Source organism: Miniopterus natalensis, chromosome 10, assembly GCF_054644295.1.
Source record: "Miniopterus natalensis isolate mMinNat1 chromosome 10, mMinNat1.hap1, whole genome shotgun sequence".
NCBI classification, from domain to species: Eukaryota; Metazoa; Chordata; class Mammalia; order Chiroptera; family Miniopteridae; genus Miniopterus; species Miniopterus natalensis.
The window spans coordinates 55,898,191-55,920,851 of NC_142090.1; the positions used below are offsets into that span (position 1 = coordinate 55,898,191).

At 38.3% G+C, this 22,661-nt stretch overlaps 1 protein-coding gene across 11 annotated transcripts in view; it reads left to right on the forward strand.

Moving 5' to 3' along the window:
- Positions 1-22,661, forward strand: part of ADAM22 (ADAM metallopeptidase domain 22) — a 184,737-nt gene that overhangs the window by 103,075 nt on the left and 59,001 nt on the right. For all 11 annotated transcript variants that reach the window (XM_087821144.1, XM_087821141.1, XM_087821142.1 and 8 more), the window contains exons 5-9: positions 8,138-8,220; positions 13,663-13,726; positions 15,467-15,536; positions 17,863-17,933; positions 21,212-21,286. In XM_087821144.1, the coding sequence (XP_087677270.1) occupies positions 8,138-8,220; positions 13,663-13,726; positions 15,467-15,536; positions 17,863-17,933; positions 21,212-21,286 (363 nt within the window). The remainder of the gene's footprint in view (positions 1-8,137; positions 8,221-13,662; positions 13,727-15,466; positions 15,537-17,862; positions 17,934-21,211; positions 21,287-22,661) is intronic.

The window sequence follows — 22,661 nt, forward strand, 5'->3', positions numbered from 1 at the left end:
GACATGAGATCCTAATGTTTATCAATGAATATTAAAATAGTGCAGAGATTTTGACCACTTAGCTTTAGATGTTGGAATGAGCTGATAATTTGGATGCTGTTTGAATACTTGTACCCTGAAATGTGGTGGCAAACGAAAATGTCCAAAGGCGTCAACCAGTAGTATAAATGAGAGACAGGTTAGCTGTGATAAAGTTGGCAGTGTGTGCCTTTTTCATCTCCAGCTGATTTTTGTCCTACAGGAAAATGGAAATGCAGGAATGGAGGCTCACTGTTAACAAATCTCCTAATTTTTAGGGGAAGATGAAAAATCTAAGTTCCAAGAACTGTGAGGGTGTGAGATTTCATCCTACTTGCAAGTTAAAAGTTAGCCTGCTGAAATGTCAGGGGTCTTTGTTATTGATGGCCTTAGCAGTAGCCAGAATATCAACATTTTCTTATACTTGTGTCATGAGCCTTTATTCCCAGAGGGTGACAGAGGAAAGGGCCAGGTGACACCTGTACGCACAGTGCGTTGTGTTACTAGAGAGACATTCTAAATGTAGGAAACCTGAATCTTTATAATAGAAGTAAACACGCTTGCCTTTGCTCTGGAGGGAAATCTCTCTCTTCTAACACTGTGCAGCATACAAATGTCCTAGAATAAGAAGAGGAAATTAATGGAAACACTGGTGAAATCTGAATGGTCAGAGCCTAGTAAACAGTAATATTCCGATGTCAATTTCTTAGTTTTCATGAACATACTCAGGTGATATAAGATGTTAAAGTTAGCAATGGGAGAAACTGGGTATTATCTTTACAACTTTCCTGTGTATCTAAAATTATTCCAAAATAAAAAGTTATTAAAAATTCTTAAAAAGACACAGATAATAAATATCAAAGAGGAGGAAGGAACTAATCTCAAAACAAAGGACAGTTATATAAAATTAAATACCTTTAGCTTTACAAAAAATTTACTAATGTTATGCTTCTTTTTCTCATTTTGGCATGAACTGGTGCAGAATTTGGCATGCATTAGTATAGTACATGGATTAGTGGCATTTAGGAATCACCGTGGGATAGCTTGATTTAATTTTAATTTACTGTGAAATTAGGTGAAATTTTCCCCCCCTACTTTTCTTAGAGTCAGCTACCCTTACACTTCATACCTGAACAGACATTGGGCCTATGTCCCTTTTATGAATCCAGTCTGATTCTGTATAATCCCAGGTTATGAATTTTAACCAGGGTGGGCTTGTGGATCCTCTCCAACATAAGATTTAGCTTTCCCAGGAATTTCCTTGATGCAACTGGCCCTTCAGAGACTCAGAATTTCCTGACTCAGTAACGCTTGAAAAAGCCATTTCTCACTATTGGGAGGGAAGGGAAAGGGTAGGGAAAGGGTAGTTTTTTTCATGTCAGTGCAGATTAAGAGGAAATTGGGAAGAGGTTATTGTAAGCAAGCAACTGGTAGAACAGACTCCAGCCAAGCAGCCATAACAGACTGAGCAGTGCACAGGCTCGGGAGGAATCTAGTGTACAGTAGGATTCAGGGTCAGGCTTAAGTTCCTGCAAGGCTTATAGCTTCTCAATCATGGCAGCATGTTGGAATCATCTGGGCAGATTAAAACCTACCCAGGTCCCACCCCCTGAGGTTGTGATATAATTGGCATGGAGTGAGGCTTGTTGTTTTTGGAAAAAGCTTCCCCCTGTGAAACTAATGTGCACCCAGGGTTGAGAACTACTGTGCTAGAGTGACCCAGGATCTCTCTTGTAGAGGACGATGACTGGCATGAGCCCCAGTCTGCAGGGCAGAGGGCCAGTCCTGGGACTGGTGCTCATGGAATGGGAGAGGGCTGCGACTCGGAGCAGAGCAGGAACACAGGGTTGCAGAGTTGGTGTTTTGGCCTGGAAGTTTCTGCCCTGGCCTTGGCCCTTTTATGGTGACCAAATCATCCCTGTGTGCCTGTGACTTTCATGCATGTAGCACTGAATGACCCACATCTGGGGAAAACCCTTGGTCCTAGGCTGACTGGGACAATTGATCACTGGAGTCTTTTAATCCAGGCCAGAGCATCCTGCATGGAACCCTGTTACACCTACAGCACCGTATTTCCAGCACCTCTGCTCTTCCTGGCTCAGTAAATGGCAGAATTCTCACAGGTTCTTATCTCACCTTTTACCTTTGATTTTGTTTCTGATGGAGCCAGTTGGTTTGAGAGGAACAAGGAAAGAAGTGGAGTAGAGCTATGGCTGTTGACATCCTTTCTGCTTTAGTAAGAACTGCTCAGGAACCAGTATAGCATTTGAGTGAGGCCAGCAGTGGGGAGTTTAGAATGCAGAGGCAGGTGTAGTGTAAAGTACTTGTTCTCAAACTTTATAGGGAATATTAGTCACCTGGAGGGTTGGCTAAGACACTGGTGGCTGGGCCACATCACCAGACCCAGATTGAGTAAGTCTGGGGGAGGCTTGAGAATGTAAATTTCTAACAAGAAGATGCTATTGGGCTGGAAACCTCTCTTTTGAGAATCACCAGTAAAGAGACTTGACTTCAGGCATACCCAGGTGTGAAGGGGTGTGGAGGCTCTCTCTCAGTCTGTGTTTTCTCTCAAGTAAAATGGGGAAATTTATATTCACCTATTCAGTCGTCATGAAATATCACATAAGTCACCAAGATCACCAAGCCGAATGCCCAAGATATGGTAGACAATTTCATGCCCTGAAAGGTCCCGGTGTCTTTCTGGTATCCTCTACATGGGGATGGTTTGGTATTGGGTTGACTATTTTTAGGTTAGTAATTCCAAATATAATAACCAGAATCACCTGAGGAACTTTTGGCAACTCTAAAAACCTAGGGCCCTACCTCTTTGGGGATTCTGCTTGCAGAGGTCTGAGGGAAGGCCTGGGAATCAGTTGATTTACGGAGCTCACCATGATGGTCTTGTTGGTTTTGGGGACCACTGCTGTTGAGCATCATTGCTCTAGTGCAGAGGTTCTCAACTCCTGCAACTTCGTAGAATCATCTGGAGCACTTAAAACCATCTGTGTCCCACCTCCAGAGATTATTTCACTAGTTTGGAGTGTGGCCTAGGCATTGGGATTTTAAAAGCTCCCCAGGTGATTCTGATATGCAGTCATCCACTGCTCTAGTATATTCCTGGAGTAAGAAAAACAAAGCTTTTGTTAAAATGCAGATTCTTGGTCTCACCTCAGAGATGCCTAACCAAACTCTTTGGGCAAGAGACACAGTCATCTTTATTATTAGTCAGTGGCCTGAAATGTTAGTCTTAACGAATAAATGATGAGAATCTTTGCTCAAGGGACAAGATAGAATCAATCCCTCATTGAGTAAATATTCCATGACTGCACCTCTGACCTATTTTTATAGCAGTTTACAGGACTTTTATTATCTCATGGAATACCTTGCATACTTTTGTGAAGCAGCATGGGTAGATATTATCCCCACTTTATTGGTGAGGAAACTGAGATTTAGGGAGGTTCTCTCTAACAGCACCCTGGGGAATACAGACATAGATAAGGCACATATGCTTCCCTGAAGGAAACCGCAGTCTATTGAGGAGCACAGAAGAGAAACAGGAATGTATGTGTGAAAAGAGGTAACACAGATTTAAAAATATATATATATATATGCAAATTCAGAGAAAGAGGGACTAGTGAGGAGTAATTTGTCTGGAGGAAGGAATCTGAGAAGGCTCTTTTGAGGAGGTGGCCTTGGCACATGTTGGAGCTGATAAAGTTGTAGTTTCCTTTGAAGATCTGGATGGAGCTCAAATGACTATGGCCTTGTTGCTGCGCTCCCATTGGTTCCCTTTATTGGATTTTCATAGTTTTATAACTCAGTCTGGTACTTCCTTTGTGCTATCATTTTATCATACTTATAATAAACTGTGTTTTCCTTTTGAGATCTTCCTGACTGTTTAATAAAAGTAGGGTGTGTCTTTGACTTTTGCAAGTAAGTGATTATTTTGATTTCCCAGAATAAAAATTGCAATAAACTTTTTGTCCACTGGGAAGAGAAACCAATACACATATGAACTATCATTATCATATGGTTATTTTTATAGAGGAGGGTAATTTTTTTTAGCTATAACTAATTAGCTAAAAGTAAACATCTGTACTGTTATAACTATGTTATTAAATCAAGGAGTATGAAGAAAGTTTCAGGGACATTCAGATAAAGAGCTAAACTATTAGGATGTGCTGCTGGCTTTTCTCTTTTCCTACAACATCTGTCTTAGATTATTATATATAATAACCTGCTAGCATAAAGCATTAGTTCATCAAGAAAGTCATATGAAGATATGGAGAACCTTTATAATTGATAATACTTGGGAAAGTTGGCCTAAGTAGTGGTCTATAGAAATATACAATTTTAAATAAAATGCAGTTTATTATTTTCAAATGTACATTTTGTAAAACAGATGTAAGTGCAAAGAAATATAATTATATTTGTCCCTTAAAATACCTATTAAAATTTTCAGTGCACATATTCTTTGACCTACCAGATCTACATCTAGAAATCTAACCGACATATATGCTGATAGAAGTGTACAAAAATATATGAAAGGATGTTTGTTGCAGTGTCATTTATGACAGCAGAAAAATAGAGATAATCTAAATTTCCATTAGTATAGGACCGTTTAAGTGAATTATCATTCACTTCTGTAATGAAATATTATGCCATCATCAAAAAATGAGGTATTGATATAGAAAGATGTCAAGATTACCTTAAGGAAAAAAAATCAAGTGGCAGAACACTGTGCATAGTGTAAATCCATTTGTGCTTTGAAAAGGATATCTTTGTGTTTACGTATATACATATTTACTTAAATGTGCATAGACTATTCCTGATGGTGCACAAAATCTGTCAAAAAGCTTACCCTTAAGGAGGCACCTGCAGCTGGGGGAATGTGTATGAAGGGGATATTTTTTATTCTTCTGTACCATGTACCTCTGGAATTCTTATAATTTTTTCCATATGTATTTATTATCTTTTTAAATAATAGATTAAAATAATTATTAAAAATATTAAATTTCTTTAATTTATTTTAATAATTTTAAAATATATTTATATAATTAAAGAAGCCTTTTGACATTAAGGCCTTTATCCTGCACTAAGAAAACTTCAGGCATGTTAAAGGGGGGGGAAAGCTCCATTACTTTAGTTCTTAGTTTAAGTAATTATTGATTTATGATGAATAATCCCTGAAAAAAATCAAAATACAAAATTAATTTCCACCATTATTTAGAAAAATTACATATGACACCGGTATATGAGAGCCTCAAAATCTGTGTTATAATAGTCCAAATTAAGGAGGTCCCCCCCACACACACATGTTTATGGTTCTCTTCTTGAAGTGTCATGGAAACATTCAATAATGAATCAACCATATTGGGCTCTTCACTTCATTTGAAGTGTTAGGCTTTTGTGCAGATGGGTCCTGATCATATGCTGTTTTTGGATTGACTCCTGTTTTTCATAATCAGAAATTAGTGAAAGATGGTTTTCCATGATCTAATCATCTATTTGCCCTAAGATAATGGAACACTGTTTTAAAACATGAATTTTTTTCCTTTTTATGATTTAATATAACATGTTTCCAGAGGTGGTATTTTAAAGAAAACGTTTGTAATTTATAAACATTTTTATATGCCTTTGCCTCTGACATATTTTCCCCACATACAGTGACTTATAAACTACCTTGTTCCCTAGTCTGATACCATAATTATTGTGATTATCTTCTGTGTTTCTACTGTCTTTTTATTTACTGTGTGTCTTAGACCTACACTTTTAGATAAGTCTCTCTCTGTTCAGGTCACCTCATTGACTGTTGGTCTTTTGTGTTGGCCAATAGAAAGCTAGAGTGTTAATTTCTGATCCAATCAGATGTGTCCAGGAAGTGAAGGTTTTTTAAACATAAACATCTCTCGTTCAGTTAGAATCTAATCGTATGGACAATTCATCAGTCTAACAGCCCCAATAGAAGATATTTTAAATTCTGTTAAATTTACCTCCAGCCCCACTCAAAAAACAAGTTTTAAAAAATCAGCCTAAGGGAAAGCTTAGATTTGCAGTATATTACCCACAGGCTTTATGTCCAACTCATAAGTAGTATTTAGGGACAATGACACTGGCCTTGCATTCACATGTTTACAGAAAGTTTGCACCCTTACTTGGCAACTTACCATGTGGCCAACCTTGGCTCACAGAGATTGTGACTTCTTATGTAGGATAGAAATAATATTGTAGGATTAATGAGAGGATTTAAAGTGACTGTGTGTGTCAATTGAGTAGGACAATCACGGACACAAAGTAATTATAATAGCAGCAAACATTAATTGAGCCTGTACCAAGTACCAAGCCATTTTTTAAGCCCTTTATGCATATTAGCTCTTTAATCCTCTGAACAACCCTATGAGCGTGTTACCACCATTTGACAGATGGTGCCTGAGATTGCACAGCTAATAGGTGAAGGAGCTGATAGCTTATACTGTTAACAGCTACAACAAACCAACCCTACCCAAGAAGCCAGTGCTCACCTTTGTTTCTATCCTTAAGTCTGTGGCCTTCTGAGTCCTACCCCTGTGGGACCCAGGGGTGAAGTACTGTCCTATTTTATCTTCCATCAAATCCAGCCATAATCCTCCATCCATATGCTCAGTCATGCCTTGGGAATTGGAATTGTCAGGGTCAGGGATTGCACTGTGTACCATTTTACCTGCTCTCTGTCCTCTCATCAAAACAGATTCACTCCATCCTGGGGGATTGTATCACTAGGAGCAGCAGTCTCAGGCCAGGCTGCCTTCCTTGGAATTTTAGGGAAGAAAATGTCTTCAGCCTTGTGATATCATCATATCTTCCCAAGTTCTCTCCCCTCCGCTTGTCAAGCACTGAGTATTTTAAGTGGGGTTAGTCCTTATGCCAAATTGTGAAGTAGATAACATTTGCTCCTTGAAGCCACCCATTCTATTAATCTGTCCTATTTCACTCTTTCATATTTTAGTGGATCAGTTTAATTAAAAGTTTTCAGCTTTGCCTGGCTGGGCGTGGCTCACTGGTTGAGCATCGACCTAGGATCCAGGAGATGGTGGTTCGGTTCCCAGTCAGGGCACATGCCTGGGTTGCGGGCTTGATCCCCCGTTGGGGGCGTGCAGGAGGTGGCTGATCAATGACGACTCTCTCATCATTGATGTTTCAACACTCTCCCCCTCTCTCTGAAATCAATAAAGGTATATTAAAAAAAAAAAAAGTTTTCAGCTTCTGAAGAAACAGGAGATTGGGGGGGGGCATGGGAAAGGTCATCTAGAGCAATGCTTCTCAGGCTTTAATGTGCATATGAATCAGTCATCTAGGGACCTTGTTAAGATGCCCATTCTGATGCAGAAGATCAGGAGTAGGGCCTGAGTTCCTGCATTTCTGACAAGCTCCCAGTGATGTCAGTGCTGTTGGGTTCTAGACCACGCTATGAGTAGCAAGTATTTAAAAACTGAGGTACCACCCTAAGATGGCAGAGGATTTACCCTGTTACGTTTTCCAGGAACATTTAATTCGAGGAAATGAGTTTCTCAGTGGAATGTAGTAATGCTGCTAGAAGAAACTTCTCAATTTCAAACCCTACTGTAGACTGCTTACCAGTAAAAAGCTATTCCTGTTGGAGAAAAGAATAGTATAAACTTGTCAAGTTTTTATAGAAACACTAAAAATAGGCATTCTCTTCCATTAGTTTAGTTTAATGACTCTCAAATGATTTATATGCATTTTTGCTGAGCTTTGTGTGAAAGCATCATCTTGCTGCTGCTCCAGGTTGAGTGTCTTGTGACCGGGGAAATCGATAATTGAACTTATTCTGGTGCAAGAGCCACATGGGTACTTCAGTATCTGTTTCTTGTTCCTTCTGTCATCACCTGTGTAAAGGGAGAGTTAAGTCAACTTTTAATTCCCTGTCTTTTGATTTGGAGTCAGCTCACTGGGAGTGCTTATGAATAATTCTGTTAGAAATGGCTTGATAATACTGATCTGAAAAATAAAATGTGCAGAGCTTGACATATGGAAGCGCAGTGTGGCATAAGCCTGTGCAGTGATGCAGTGGCTTCTCCTTGTGACGGCAAAGGCTGACGTTCTCTATTTCTATTTTCAGGGAGGAGAGCACTGTTACTACCAGGGCCACATCCGAGGAAACTCTGCCTCATTTGTTGCATTGTCAACATGCCATGGGCTTCAGTAAGTGTCCAGATATTTTTTTTTGTACTGTCCATGCTTTTGGTCACTTATTTTCTTTATTTTTAATGCACTGTAATCAAAATCCCTATTTTGTGTCGGGAAATAATTGGAAATCAGTGATGGATCTGATCTTTTCTCTTCTGTGCTTTATAAACCAAACATTTTAAAATTAGAGTTGCAGAAACCTGGGGCTTTGGAATTATATGATCCCTTGTAGTGATATTTAAAGCTTTTTTCTAGTTTCGTCCAAGTTGCGACAGGAGTGGTTTGAGTAATTTTGGTCTCTGTTTCTGTGGAGGTACAGCCTCTGGATACCAGTTCTACTTTCACTCCTTGATGTTAGTTTTTATATTTATATAGAATAATAGAAATTTCAGTAGGTGGAAACTCTTGACTCCTCAGGCAAAGAGAAAAGGCTGCAAGTGACCTTGAGAGCTCATGTGTTTCAACTCTTTTTTCAATTGAAAATTGCACCTAACCTACTGCAAACTGTAGGAGGGTCCGTCTCCTGTTCTCAGAAATCTCCAAGGATCAGAGTTCATCCTTCCTCGGGGCCTTGCTTCCTTTCTCAGAAACTTCATTATCAAAGAATGTTTGATGATGCTTAACATGGGAATACGTCTATTTCCTCTGTCCTGTCAGTAATGGTGATGCACAGGTGGCCGTCTCTCGTTTGTTTTGTAACCCCTTACGAAGCCACCATGTCATTCCTCAGCATTCTACTTAAGCCAGATCATCTCAGTTCCTTCTGACTTGTTTACTTTTTTTTTTTTTTTTTTTAGCATAGAACAAGCCAGCACTTTAATTCAGTTTTGTTAAATTTTTGTTTGGCAACTTTAAAGTACTTATTGTCTGTTACCAAGTTTGAGCTGTGGCTTTTTCATCTACCTAGCAGTTACTGAGTGTCTCTTGTGCATCAGCCACTAGGAATATTAAGGCAATTAGGCCATGAACCCGGCCCCCTCGAGCTCAGTCTAGAGAGGGAGCTAAATCTAGCTCAGCTTCCTACTATGGAATATGATAGGTATGTTTGTTTTCTATGAGAGAGAAAAAGCAAACAGAAAAATAAAATGTAAGCTGAGGTGGTGCTTGAGAGCTCCAGAGAAATGTCCCTGAGGAAGATGGAATGGGCCCCAGAACAGGGTTTGATAGAATCTACCAACAGAGGGGTTTGATTGACAAATCTTAAAAGAAAGCATGGACCCCGGCCAGCATGGCTCAGTGGTTGAGCATCGACCAAAGAACCAGGAGGTGGTGACGGTTTGATTGCCAGTCAGGGCACATGCCAGGGTTTCGGGCTCGATCCCCAGTAGGGGGCATGTAGGAGGCAGCTGATCAATGACTCTCATCATTGATGTTTCTCTCTCTCTCTCCCCTTCCCTTCCTCTCTCTGAAATCAATAAAAACATTAAAAGAAAAAGAAAAAGGAAAAAAGAAAGCAAGGAAAGAGATCTAATGGGAAAGCCCAGAAACTGTAGCCAGTCTGCCTGAATGGAACCTGTGGTCAGGCTCTGGCAGTAGGTATGTGAGAGGCAGAAAGGAAAGAGAGTGAGGAGGCCACATGCCTGACATTGCTTATTACTTGTTCTAAAAGACGATTTTCCTTATTTTAAATAAATTCTTTGAATAGAGAGACAGTTTTACAAACAGGAATCCATGCTTAATATCTGACAGCCTGAGTTTTCTTATCTGGAAAAAGAAATGTTGAAGTTGCCTTCAGCAGTGAAATTGTTCCGATCTCAAGATGAGTACAGCTATGAGCGAGGACTGGGCTTATCCTACATTTGTGGCAGCAAATGTATGTTGTAGCAGAGTGATGTAAAAAATAAGAGGCTTTTTTTTCTTTCCCTTCCTCTTAAAACCTCAACCCAAAGTCACTTTGTAAGCGTCTTGCTTAGTACTTATTCCAGTTTGCCTCCCAGTTTTCCAAATGGACACAATATTGTGAGAAATAGAGAGCAAGTATTGCTGCTTTCTAAGGGCTCTAACAGAACTGAGAACGTAAGACCAATAGCTTGCTACTAAGCCCACAGAGTCATTTGAAGGAAGTTGGAAAAGTAACTTTAAGAAAATTTTTGTGACTAGATCCAGGAGTAGGACTCAGTCTACTTCAGTTGTATTGACTAAGTAAAATTTACTTTTACCATTAGAAACTGTTTCATTTAAAACTAAACAAAGACAAACAGAAAACCCACTGTGTGTCTAGGAACACGGTCGGGATTGCGTATAAGCATGCTTAGATGTTCTTAGACTTTTATGAGCATGTTGGAAAAATTTACTCTTGTTCCTTTTTGTTACTTATTTTTACTTCTAGTCTTGATCCCACTTTCTGTACAGAAATTTCTGACAAATATTTTGAGTGGGTATTACTAAATATTAATTTATGTTGTCTCAATTGCAGTGATTAGATATGAGATGTATTATTTCATCCATGATTCATCTTTCATAAAATACCAAGTTCATATTGAGATTTTTCATTTTCCTTGGTTTATTTAATTCAGTTGAAGAAAGGGGAAAATAATCAGATTCATGTCTTTTACATAAATAACCTGCAAGAGCACTCCCCCCCCCCCCCCCCCCCCCCAATTCAGAAGGACTAATGGATAATATTTTGGTCCTGATGTTAAGACAAAAATCCTAAAAGGATGGAATCAAATGTAAGTTTATTGCCCTCTTGTGGCAATTTGTAAGAACGGCTGGTTTTCTTTAAAAATACTGTGATGCAGCGTTTCAAATTTTTAGTTCACTCGGCTGGTCCTACCTGCAGATTTTTATCAAGCATGTTCTGTGTTTTGGACTCACTATACTTATTGGAATTTATATAAATATAACAGAAAGGTATCAACCCTTAAACAAAACAAATAAAACACATATGCCTTTTAATTGTTAAAGAACTTTTAATAATGGCATTTTGTAATATAGGGAACTAGAATCTTGTAGATACAGATGGTGTCAGAATCTGCTTTCTTTATGTTGTATATCATGATGTTAAACCCAGTAAAAATAATTGGTTTCACACTAGACATTAACCTAATGCAAGAGGAAACAACACCCAGGACTAAACAAAACTATCTGCTTGCAGCTTAATCAGCGTTACCATGTGAACTTTGGTAAAGGGAATGGTTTGATACAACTTTCCTGATGGGTCTGGCCAAGTCTCATTGGGGGCAAAAAGAATGTTTACTGCCATTATTTGTCCTACTGTTTTGAAAAGATTCGTCCCACTGATTCCTTAGGCCTGTATTGCCAGTAATATATTACAAACTACATCTGTTTAGCTTTAAATTCTGAATACGTCATCCAAGTTCATAAAGTGTACTCTTGTTTGAAAACCTTACAGATGTGAGAAGAGCAGCTCTAAGGATATATGAAAGTTGAGGACATGTGGAAGATGTTAAAGCAGGAATGAAAGAATTTGGATAGAGGCAGAACTGGAGGCCATTGTGATTATAGCTCAGGGAAACCAGCCGATTTCACTAGGCCATCAATGAGAGACAAATACTGTTCCCTGTATAACAGCTTGGATGTCTTGCGGTCATTTCCACCTAACATTAAAAAATGACTGCAGAAGATTACAGCTTCACCCTTCTTAGATGACACATTTCTTCGGCGTCATAAGGGGCCTGATCTCAGTAGAAGGCCATGTCTTACTAAAAAGAGCAACTGTCAGGATCTCTCTGAGTGGGAGGTGAGGCCATCTGTAGCTTAAAATGCCCTCTAGAGGATTTCACAATTGGCCAGTAGTCATCTCTGTTCTAAGTCCAAAACTGAACTCCAGGTTTACGCCCTGTTCCCTGCATCCTGCTTCCTCGTGCCAACCCCATTCTGTTCTTCCTGCAGCTTTTTTCATATTATTAAATGGCAACTCCATTTTCCCAGTTGCTCAGGTCAAAACCTTGGAGTCCTCACTGACATGACTCTTTCCTCCATACTTCATTTCAAATCATTAACAAATCCCGTTGACTCTACTTTTGAAAAATAGCCAGAATTTGACCAATTCTTACCTTTTCCATTATAACCACCGTGTTCTAAGCTACCAACTTCTTTCACGTGGATTAGTGCAATACTTTCCCCTTTCTATCCTTGCCGTCCTGAAAATTATTGTAACACAGCCATTGGGCCAATTATTTTGAGATTTAAGGGAGATTGTGTTTCCCCTCTGCTTAGAACCCTGCAGTGGCTCCTCATCTCTCAGAGTAAAAGCCACGGCCCTAAGGGCTTACCTGTTCCTGACCTCGTTTTACTGGACTCCTCCCTCACCCACTCTGTTCCAGCCCCTCCACACCATTAATGTTCCTGGAACGAGCCAAGATTCTCTTACCTTAGGGCTCAGTTCTGAAATATTGTCTGCACAGATATCCTTCGCTTACCCCCTCACTTCATTCAGGTCTTTACTTAAGTGCTTCTGCTTTGTGAAGCCTTGCTCTGACCCTCTGTATAAATTAGCCACCTTCTATCTCTGGTTTCTACGGCCAGTCCTCTGGCGCCAGTTATTGCCCTTCACCCGCTTTATTTTCCTCCCTAGAATTTATCACCATGTCATATATATTCAGTTGTTGATTGTATGTATTTTCTGTCCCCCTAGAATGCACATCAGCATGAGGGCAGAGAAGGGGTCTGTTGTTCAGTACTGTATCCCCAGCACCTAGCGCAGTGCATTGTAGGTGCTTTCTGAATGTCTGTTCAATGAGTGACTGATAACGAAGGCGGGGAGCCGATTGTAGATGAACAGTTCAGGAACCAGTCTGCCTGGGCTCTATTCCTGCCTCTGCTCTCACTGATTATGTAATTTGGGCAAGTTACTTCATCTCTTTGGGCTTTGGTTTCCTTACTTGCAAAATGAGGATAGTCTTTGCATCTCCCTCATATATTTGTTGGAAAGAGTAAATGAGTGTATTTAGTTCATGGTTAAGTTGTTGAAATATGTCAGCTCTTGTTACTATAGCATCTTCCATGTGTGCTGTAGGTAGGTAGTTCTGAGTAGAGTCCCTGACAGCCTGCATCAGAATCACCTGGGAGCTTTTTAAAATGCTGCTTCCTGGGCCCCAGCCCAGAAATCCGAGGAAGGCCCTGAAAGTTTTGCATTTTTACTAGCTCTCCAGTTGACTATTTGCACATTAAAGTTTTAGAATTATATGTTGGAGAGAGGAATAATGGACCAGAGTCAGAGAATGGTAATTCTGAGCCTAGGGAATAGTATTGATGAGGAAACCCTGCTCCTTGTGGGGAATCAGAGAGAGGGGCCTTCCCCTCTTCGGCAGTGTGTGTGTGTGTGTGTGTGTGGTGTGCAAGTGTGGTATGTGCTGTGATGGTGGTGATGGGTGGGACTGAGAAGTGGGGTTGAGAAGTAAACTGACTCTCTGGCTGCTGCTGATTTTAAAATAACTTTGTTCTGAGGCAGGAGTTGATAGCCATGCCTAAATATTTTCTTGTTCTTGGCAGTGGGATGTTCTATGATGGGAATCACACCTATCTCATTGAGCCAGAAGAAAATGACACCTCCCAAGTAAGTGCTCCTTCTGTTGGCTGTGGCAAATGTGAAAGTTGATGCTGGGAGCTTTTTCCCTCCTCTTTTTTCTCTCTGCTTTACTTTATTTAAATATTGATACATATGTGTGTGTGTATAAATTTTATATTTTATTTTAATTTTATACTTTATTTTATTTAAATGTATATATCTAAAATAATATTGAATAAGTAAGAACCACAAATGTCTTTTTTCTTTTTTTAAATCTGTCTCCTACTCCTCCTTTCCTTCAGAGGTGTTCTGAAGCTTCCATTTCTGTCTCCACCAAAATGTGCTATGATCTGTCTTTGTCTGCTCAGGATGTCATTACAAAATACTGGGTGGCTAAAACAACAGAAATTTATTTTCTCACAGTTCTGATGACTGGAAGTCCAAGATCAAGGTGCCAGCAGGGTCAGTGTCTTGGTTGAGGGCTCTCTCTTTGGTTTGCAGACAGCTGCCTTCTTGCTATGCCTCATAAGGCAGAGGGAAAGAGAGAGCTCTGGTGTTTCTTCCTCTTCTTATAGGGGCACAACCCTGTTAGATTAGGGTCCCACCCTTACAATCTCATTTAAGCTTTATCATTTCCTCACAGCCCTATCTCCAAATGTAATCACATTGGGAGTTAGGGCTTCAACGTACAGATTTGGGGAGAGGGACACAAACGTTTATTCTATAACAGGTCAAAACCACAGATACAGGATTTTCCACCCTCCCTTTCTTTTTTAGATTTGAGATTTTTCTCTATTTTCCATTGTCTTTAAAGCCCTGTGCTGATGAAGTTTAGAGAAATGTAGGTTTTTCTCAATTATTCTCTTACTTTAGTTGAAATATTCATTTCCCACAAATTAGGAAATGATTGAGTTAATATTATAGACCAGAGAGAAACACAGTCCACTTCCGTTCTAGTCCTGTACACACAAATATTCTTCCTTGCATCATGAAACATTGGCCAAACACTTAGAGAGGCAAATAATTTCAAGATATACACAGTGTTTTGCCACCCATAATCTTGATTGGGAAACTGTCTGTATTGCGTATTATTTTCTGGGTCCTCATTGCCTGTTCTCTTGTCACTTTGCTTGACTGCATGATATTTTTTAAAGGTGATATGAAACTTGACTGTGACATTCTCCTTTTAATATCATTAAACTTGACTATTTATGATATTTCTTATAACTTTAGTAATTGAATGAAGCCAGATGAAGTTATTTGAATGTTCATTAATTTTTCTTAGACAAAGCATGGTGTTTTATCTGTTGGCTTGTCACAGAACTTTGTATGACCCTTGAACTTTGGAGCAAGGTCCATTTGGGCATCTGCCATACCAGTCAGCATGCTCCCCAATATGAGCGAGCGTGTTGGCTCAGCAGTCTTTGCCTAACAGAGCTCTCTGACTCTAAAAGGGAGGCAGGGAATCCGTGGAAAGGAACCAGTCATAAAAAACATTAACCCATTTTCCCAGATGTCTTACTTCTCCTTGGGGGAATATACCCATTCATTTATTTTCCAAATGGCTTCTCTGTTCATGAAAGCATTTTGCTTCTCATAGGAAATCGTTCTCGTGCTGGGAGAATACAGAGCGAGTGGGAGCTGCCGGGCAATGGCTCATCGCCTCTGTAAACCCAGGAGAATGTGTACAAGCCACGGTTCTTGTAAGGGTTCCAGCTTCTCCAGCTGTGACTGCCTGAGGCTGGAGATATCTGGAAGCACTTGCTTACTCTCTGTTTGTTATTTCAGGAGAATTTTCATTTTCACTCGGTTTACAAATCCAGACTCTTTGAATTTCCTTTGGATGATCTTCCCTCTGGTACGATATTCTTATAATGACTTATAAGAAAAGGCAACTTTAATGACTTATTTTAATGCTTTAGAGCTGATCTATAGCTGGAATATCATTAGCGCACAACTGCTCATAACAATTTTAGAGAGAAAGTCAAGTGCCATCAAGAGGGAGAATAAAATGCAGGTGACCTCATGCTGACAGTGGGTGAGTCTGGAAAGATAAAATGCCAACACACTGGAGGAAAACTTTTTAAAATCCTAAGATTCCAAGTAAGGTTCTATAGGAGAAATAACATTAGAGCAAAAATTGGTCTGCATAGATAACATATACAAAAATTCACTCCTGGTGAAATACTGAGTTGTAAACATAGAGATGAACTTTAAATCGTTTTCCCATTTGTTGTTATCTTCATCTCTTTATGCCCCAGCATTTTAAGGAGGAGCTATTTTAGATGAACATTTTTGTTTTATGTGCTATTTGTGAAATTAGTCTTTCCTTCTCATGTGTGTTTACAGGGCCATTTATTTATAGATGTTGATTGAGAGTTCCACACAAGTCTTCACATGACAGTAGGACAGAATCCTTATATTTTGGTCTCAGTTAGTGGAGCAGTGATTATGCGGAGTCCTCGCTGCGCTGGACTCGTTGTTCTCTGAAGGCAGGGCACACTCCCGGTATCTGGTGTGCGGATGCTTTTTGCTATACAGTGAGCCTTGATCATGGCCATAGCATATTCTAAATTTTAATTGCACTTTAATTTTTGTAACAGCTCTGTGAGATAAATGTTAATATTTCCATTTTATAGATGAAGCTCAGCTGGTTTGTCTTTCTATGGTCTCACAGCTAGGAAGAGATTGACTGGAGGTTTGGATTATGGCACAATGGGAATGTTCTCTGGGAGAGGCACAAGGGGAAATGGAAAAATTACTAGACTGAAAGCAAATCCCAAACTGCTTAGGAAAATGCCTTAAAAGTGTGCATTGCCTTCTCATCAGAAAATGAAAGAAGTATCCTCTAATGCCCTTTCCTCTCTGAAATAAATTTGCGACTTCTTGAACTCATGTAGTTCCCCTAATGAGAAATAGAACCCTCCCCTTCTTCCTGTTGCCAAGGGGATAGAAGGTCCTATTTTATAAAATTCATTAGTTTGAAATATCTGCAAATGAGCATATAATGCTCTTATTTCACATAAACACTTTAGACTGTTCCTTCATTTACCTTATGTAACTTTTATAATTTTTCTTATGGAAAGAAAATAATTCATGACTAGCTGCCTGAGAATAAAGTCACAATCTAATAGACATTACTGGAAGTAATCAATATTAATTAACATTTAAAGTAACAAATAAAATCCGCCCTCAGGACTTTATTGCCATGATACAATCTTACAATTTGAAAAAAAACTTTGTTTAGGGCTTCTTTTCATCAGAAATTTTGGAAGTGACTTGGCAGTTTTGCTGTTATTAAAAATGAGTTTTGAACATATTCTTTGAAAACTCGGGTCTATCTCAATTAGTTTCTGGTTTTCTTTTCTTATCAGAAGCTGACACTGTCAATTTTAAGAGTGTTATTTGCCTTTCAGGATGCTTAGATTTACTCTGAGAACTTAGAAGATAATTAGAAATAAATGCCAAAACTGCAATTTTTGTGAAATTAACTCAAAAGTAAGCTGATTAATTTTTAATTAAATACAGTTTCACTGGGTTACGGATTATCAGCACCTTTGTCTTTCTATGCATTATGTATTTCCCAGAGACAGGATATGATCAGGTGTTCTCACACTTGTTTGATGGTAGAACCTTTTGTTTTACATGACACATTTCTTAGGACTAGTGTCTCTTTTTTACTTTGGTCAATTTCACACTCTCGTATGAGAGTCCTAATTGCTCCGCATCTTCACCAGCATTTGGTGTGCCATTCTTTAATGGAAGTCAGTGGTGAATGTGAAGGTCAAGTTGGCTATTTAGAAGATTCCCAATAAATAATGTAATGGTTTTATGGGAGAAATATGAGAAAAACTTTGAGATAAATTAGAACAGGAATAATGTTTGAGATTTTTTTGAATTGTATTCATTCTTGATATATTTATTCAGTATTAATATGAGCACAATTGCTTTGATTAATATTCTATATTATCATTAAGTGCAACATTATATATTATAAAATTCATAATGACCATATAGTTATATGATTATAATTTAGAAATTCTTATTAATAATTGCAATGATGAATAATTAAAGTATAATTATATAATTTATACTAGGAAGGGCTAGTAAAACTTTGATTGCCTTGTATGAAAGAAAGCTAGAAATTTCAAAGTTAAATTTAATTTATTTTTATTTCCCTTTAGAGTTCCAACAAGTAAACATCACTCCACCCAAATTTATTTTGAAGCCAAGACCAAAAAGGACTAAACGGCAGGTATGTATTCACAGGTATATATCATGATGCTTTAAAAACACTTGGCAACTGCCAGTCAATTGAGTCTACATTAAGTCTCTGCGAGAGGGTATTAGTTAAGACATTTGTCAGGGCGTGGTAAGCAGTGAGTGTGATGGATCTGTCACGAGCAGTGGAGATGAGGGTATGTTATTTCATAGACTCAAAAAGGACTCAAGATAGTGATGATAATATGGTTATTCATCATGTAGATGGATTATGGGCCTCTGCTGTGGCATCTCAGATTCTTTCTAGCACATGCCTCTTTCCTTGCCTGGTATGCACCACATCATGGGATCTACTTGTATGGTGCATATCCTTGTGTTTATCCTTTTAAAGATATGCCCTTAAGAGTGAATCCATCAGGCTTTGAAGCCCCAAATGCTGTTGTCACACGTGAGCTGCTTTGGAGCCTGGAATATAAAATTAGGATGCCTACTTTATGAGTGTTTAGTGGATCTTGGACTTAGTAATAATAATAATAACAACTGTTAGTACCTATTTCATATGGTTAAAGCACTGTACCAAGGAAAAATGATGGCTCTGCAATGTGAAAATGACTTATGAAAAATTATGGAGCTGGTAAATGGTTCAGATAGAATAAGAACTTGGGCCCTGAGAATTCAGCTGTCATCACTGTTGCGTTGGTGGTTGGTGTGAGTGTATGTATGCAGCCTAAAAAACACGGGATGAGAGAAATGAATCTCTAGTAAGATCAAGCAGTTGAAGGAAACAAGTATTTTCTCTTTAAAATATGTTTAATAAGTATGAAATGAAACATGTTTACAGACAGATTTCTAATGTGAATAATAATTGCTAAATTTTATTGAGTACTTTTGTGTGCCTGGCCCTGTCCTAAGAATTTTAATTGTATTCACACATTTAATCATAACATTCTTATGAGGAAGGTATTATTATCCCTATTTTACTGGTAAGGACATTGAGTATAAGAGGCTTAAGTAACTTGCCCACAGATACATTGGCTTCCCCAGTGGTGGATCTGGGATTCTGACCTAGGAAGTCTGATCTCAGAGAAGTTCCTGTAACCACATGTTCTTAATATACTGTCTCTCAGGAGTCTTGTGTTCTATGAATTACTACTATGAGCTTTATATATTTTGTGAATATACATATATATTGAGGCCCAATTAAACAGATATAAATAATTGCCGTCAGGATTTAATTTGAAACAGGAATTGTTTTCATGAGTTAATAACTGAGAGAATAGGATAATTTTTTGTTGACATAATCCCTGATTTTTTTTCCATAAGCATTTGTAATATCCAGTCATCTGCTGAGCAGACAAACTCTTGATTTCTATTTCTGAGAAAACTGTGGACCAGGGAGATGAAGTGTTACAAAACTGTGTGGCCAATATTGGCATCTCTCTGACCTTTAGAAAGTGTTGGAACTTGGGAAAGAGGCTACTGTATTCACTGATAAGGCTCAGGTCTCTTCCATAATAAAAAAAGCAGAGACTAACATCCTAAAAACATCCATTTTTTAAAGAGACTCTTGTCATTGGATGCAGTTTGTTACTTTTTGGTTTCCAAACCCCAAATTATAGTCTTTTATTCCCTATTAAATTGTCTTAAGGGATTTTGAAAAAAAAGTTTTTTTTAAGTTTGAGAATGTGTTAGCAATGAGACAAAATCCACATGACAGATATTTTTTAGTTTGCTTTAGATGCAGTCCTCAAAACGCACTGATTGTATACCCTCATCACAAAAATGGCCATGGGCACGTGAGCAAAAAGATTTATTGGAAGAACTGTTTATCGAAGCATGGCATAAAGGGAAAAGTTAATTTTGCAGATCTTGTTGAAGATCATGTTCTAGACCAACTGCAGAGAATAAAAGGAAATAGCTGTCTTAGTGGCTCTTGCCAGTAGCATTCACTGGTCATGATTTTGAAGGTGGAGAAAATTTGTTGTTGAATAGACAGATATAGCTGCACTGGATAACCCAAGACTGCCTGGGAACTCTCAGAACTATCCTGACAAAGCTCCTGCGTCATTTGGGGGGTCCCTTGATGCCCACCAGAGGAAGGGGCATGTCCCAGATTTGGAGAGTAAAGAATAGAAGTGCCTGCCCGGCCGGGCGCGGCTTAGCGGTTGAGCATCTACCTGGGATCCAGGAGATCGAGGTTTGATTCCCTGTCAGGGCACATGCCCGGGTTGCGGGCTTGATCCCGGGTCGGGGGCGTGCAGGAGGCAGCCGATCGATGACTCTCTCATCATTGATGTTTCTCTCTCTCTCTCTCCCCCTCTCCCTTCCTCTCTCTGAAATCTTATCGATATATTTAAAAAAAAGAAAGTGCCAATCATCTCACTCCCTGTAGACCTCTCAGAGGTTCTCAGGAGCTTGCATTAAACCATTTTATTACAATCTCTGAGATATACTGTTAAATGAAAATAGCCTGAGAGTGAAATAAATGGAAGTATAAAATGAAACATATATCTTTTGATTTTATATGCATAGACATTTTTGGAAGAAACCAGTAACTGTGCTGTTCAGTAGGTAGGATAAAGACTAGGTAGATGGGGGACAGAGGTGAGAGGAAAACTTTCATTCTCTACATTTTTATAATTCTTTAATTTTTGAACCATGTAAATTTATTACTTAGTCAAAAACTAAGTAAATTGATGAAAATGGAAAAATAAATACTAAATGAATAAAAGAGGAAACTATTATTTTGTTTATTTCTCCCATACTTTTTCTCATTTAAATTTTTTCAGCTTTGTCAAGATATAATCAACAAATAAAATCATAAGATATTTAAGTGTACATTGTGAAAGCATTTCCCCCGTGGAGTTAATTAACATATCTGTCACCTCACATATTTACCTTTGTTGGGAGGGGGTGAGAACATTAAAGTTCTACTTTCTTAGCACATTTTATTTATAATCTATGGTATTATTAATGTGAGTGTCCATCAGTGCATAAATGGATTAAGAAAATGTGGTATATATACAATAGAACATTATTCAGCCTTAAATCCAAAATACAGAAATGCATGGTATCACTTAGAAATGGAATCTAAAACACAAACAGCAAAGTCAAACTCATGGAAACAGAGAGTAGAAAAGTTGTTGCCAGGGTCTAGGAGGTGGGGAAGATAGGAAGAGGTTGGTGAATGGGTACAAACTTTGAGCTATAGATGAATAAGGTCTGAGAAGCTAATGTAGAACATAATTTTTAGTTTTTCACAGCCAAGTGCAGAGGGCCTATTTAGGTGCCGTTTCCTTTACTATGTTGCAGCTCCGTCGACATCCTCGAAATGTAGAGGAGGAAACCAAATATATTGAACTGATGATTGTGAACGATCATCTCATGGTAGGATTTACTGAATTTTTTGTTGTTTGAACTTGTTCATGCCTTGGATAAAACTGGTCAGTGCAGGAATATGTTCAGAAGAAAGAGCCCCATAAAGCTTTAACAGGAAGAAGGTATTTGTGTAACCAAATATGTTTTTTCACCAGCAACAACTTAGAAGTAGGAAACACCCTTAGGTAAAACACCTTTAGGTGAAAGTAACTAACAGTATTTTGTGAAGTTCAAAAACTATTTCTGAAACTGGTAATGTCAACTTTCACTTGATTAATATCAGTTCTTACTTGACTAATATAGGAGCTAATATTTCCTCTTACTAAAATGGCAGTTTTAAAAAAAAATGAAACTCCCACTTTACATTGAAAAAGTGAGACACTAATAATGTGACACTGTAGTTTGCAATGTTCAACTTTATCCTAATGAAATAAAAGCAACTTTTCTATTTCTGTCTTGCTGTGCAATAAACCATATGGAAAAGCTTATACAGCCAAGTAGTAAAGATTTTTAGGATAGTGGAACTTCCATTTTTGTTGAGTCAGTTATTTTTTTATATTCAATTCCCATATACATTCAATTCATGGACACGTTGCAGTCATATGGTTATAGTCACAGCCCAACAGTGAGTTATAATGCTGATTGTTCTGTGTAACCAGGGTATTCAACTAAAAGTGCTCAGTGATGCACATTGCTCAGTTTTACTTCATTTCAAGTGAAAGTATATTTGGATTTACTTTGAGTGATTTGAGGGAAAATGTCATTTATCTACATTTGATTCAATAAATAATAACAATTTTAATTGTTTTTAATAATAATACAATCAAGATTGAGTGCTTTTTTCTTACTCAGGCTAAGACTAAGTTTTATCTTTCTACCTTTTCAAATTCAGTGAATGTTACTATTCTGAGACTTTTACAAAACAAGAATAAGTTGCAAAAACATAATTTTGGATATTTTGGTGTATCACAAATTCAGATGTCTGTAGACATCTTTATGCAGAAAAAACAAAGTGAGTCAGGTATTAAACGATAGGGAAGGGTGAGGCCTGTGGTGAAAGGGAAGTCACATGGCCTATTTAATGGGAGCAACTGCTTCTCAGCAGTTACCAGTTATTACCATGTGGGAATGCTAATTTCAAGTGAAGCCCGAAATCAGGTTTTACATTGTATTTCCTGATTTTTAAAACAGCACTGAGGTCAAACAAAAGATATGTGGTTCACATCTAGCCTATGCAGGCTACCTCTTTGTGACCCTTGGGGATTTCTTCTCCTTACTGGATAAGACTTATAGAACTTACACATTTTTACACTTACAGCAATATTCACACTCACTTTTTCTGACTGATGCTACTTATATTTGTATGCCTAGCAATTCATAGATA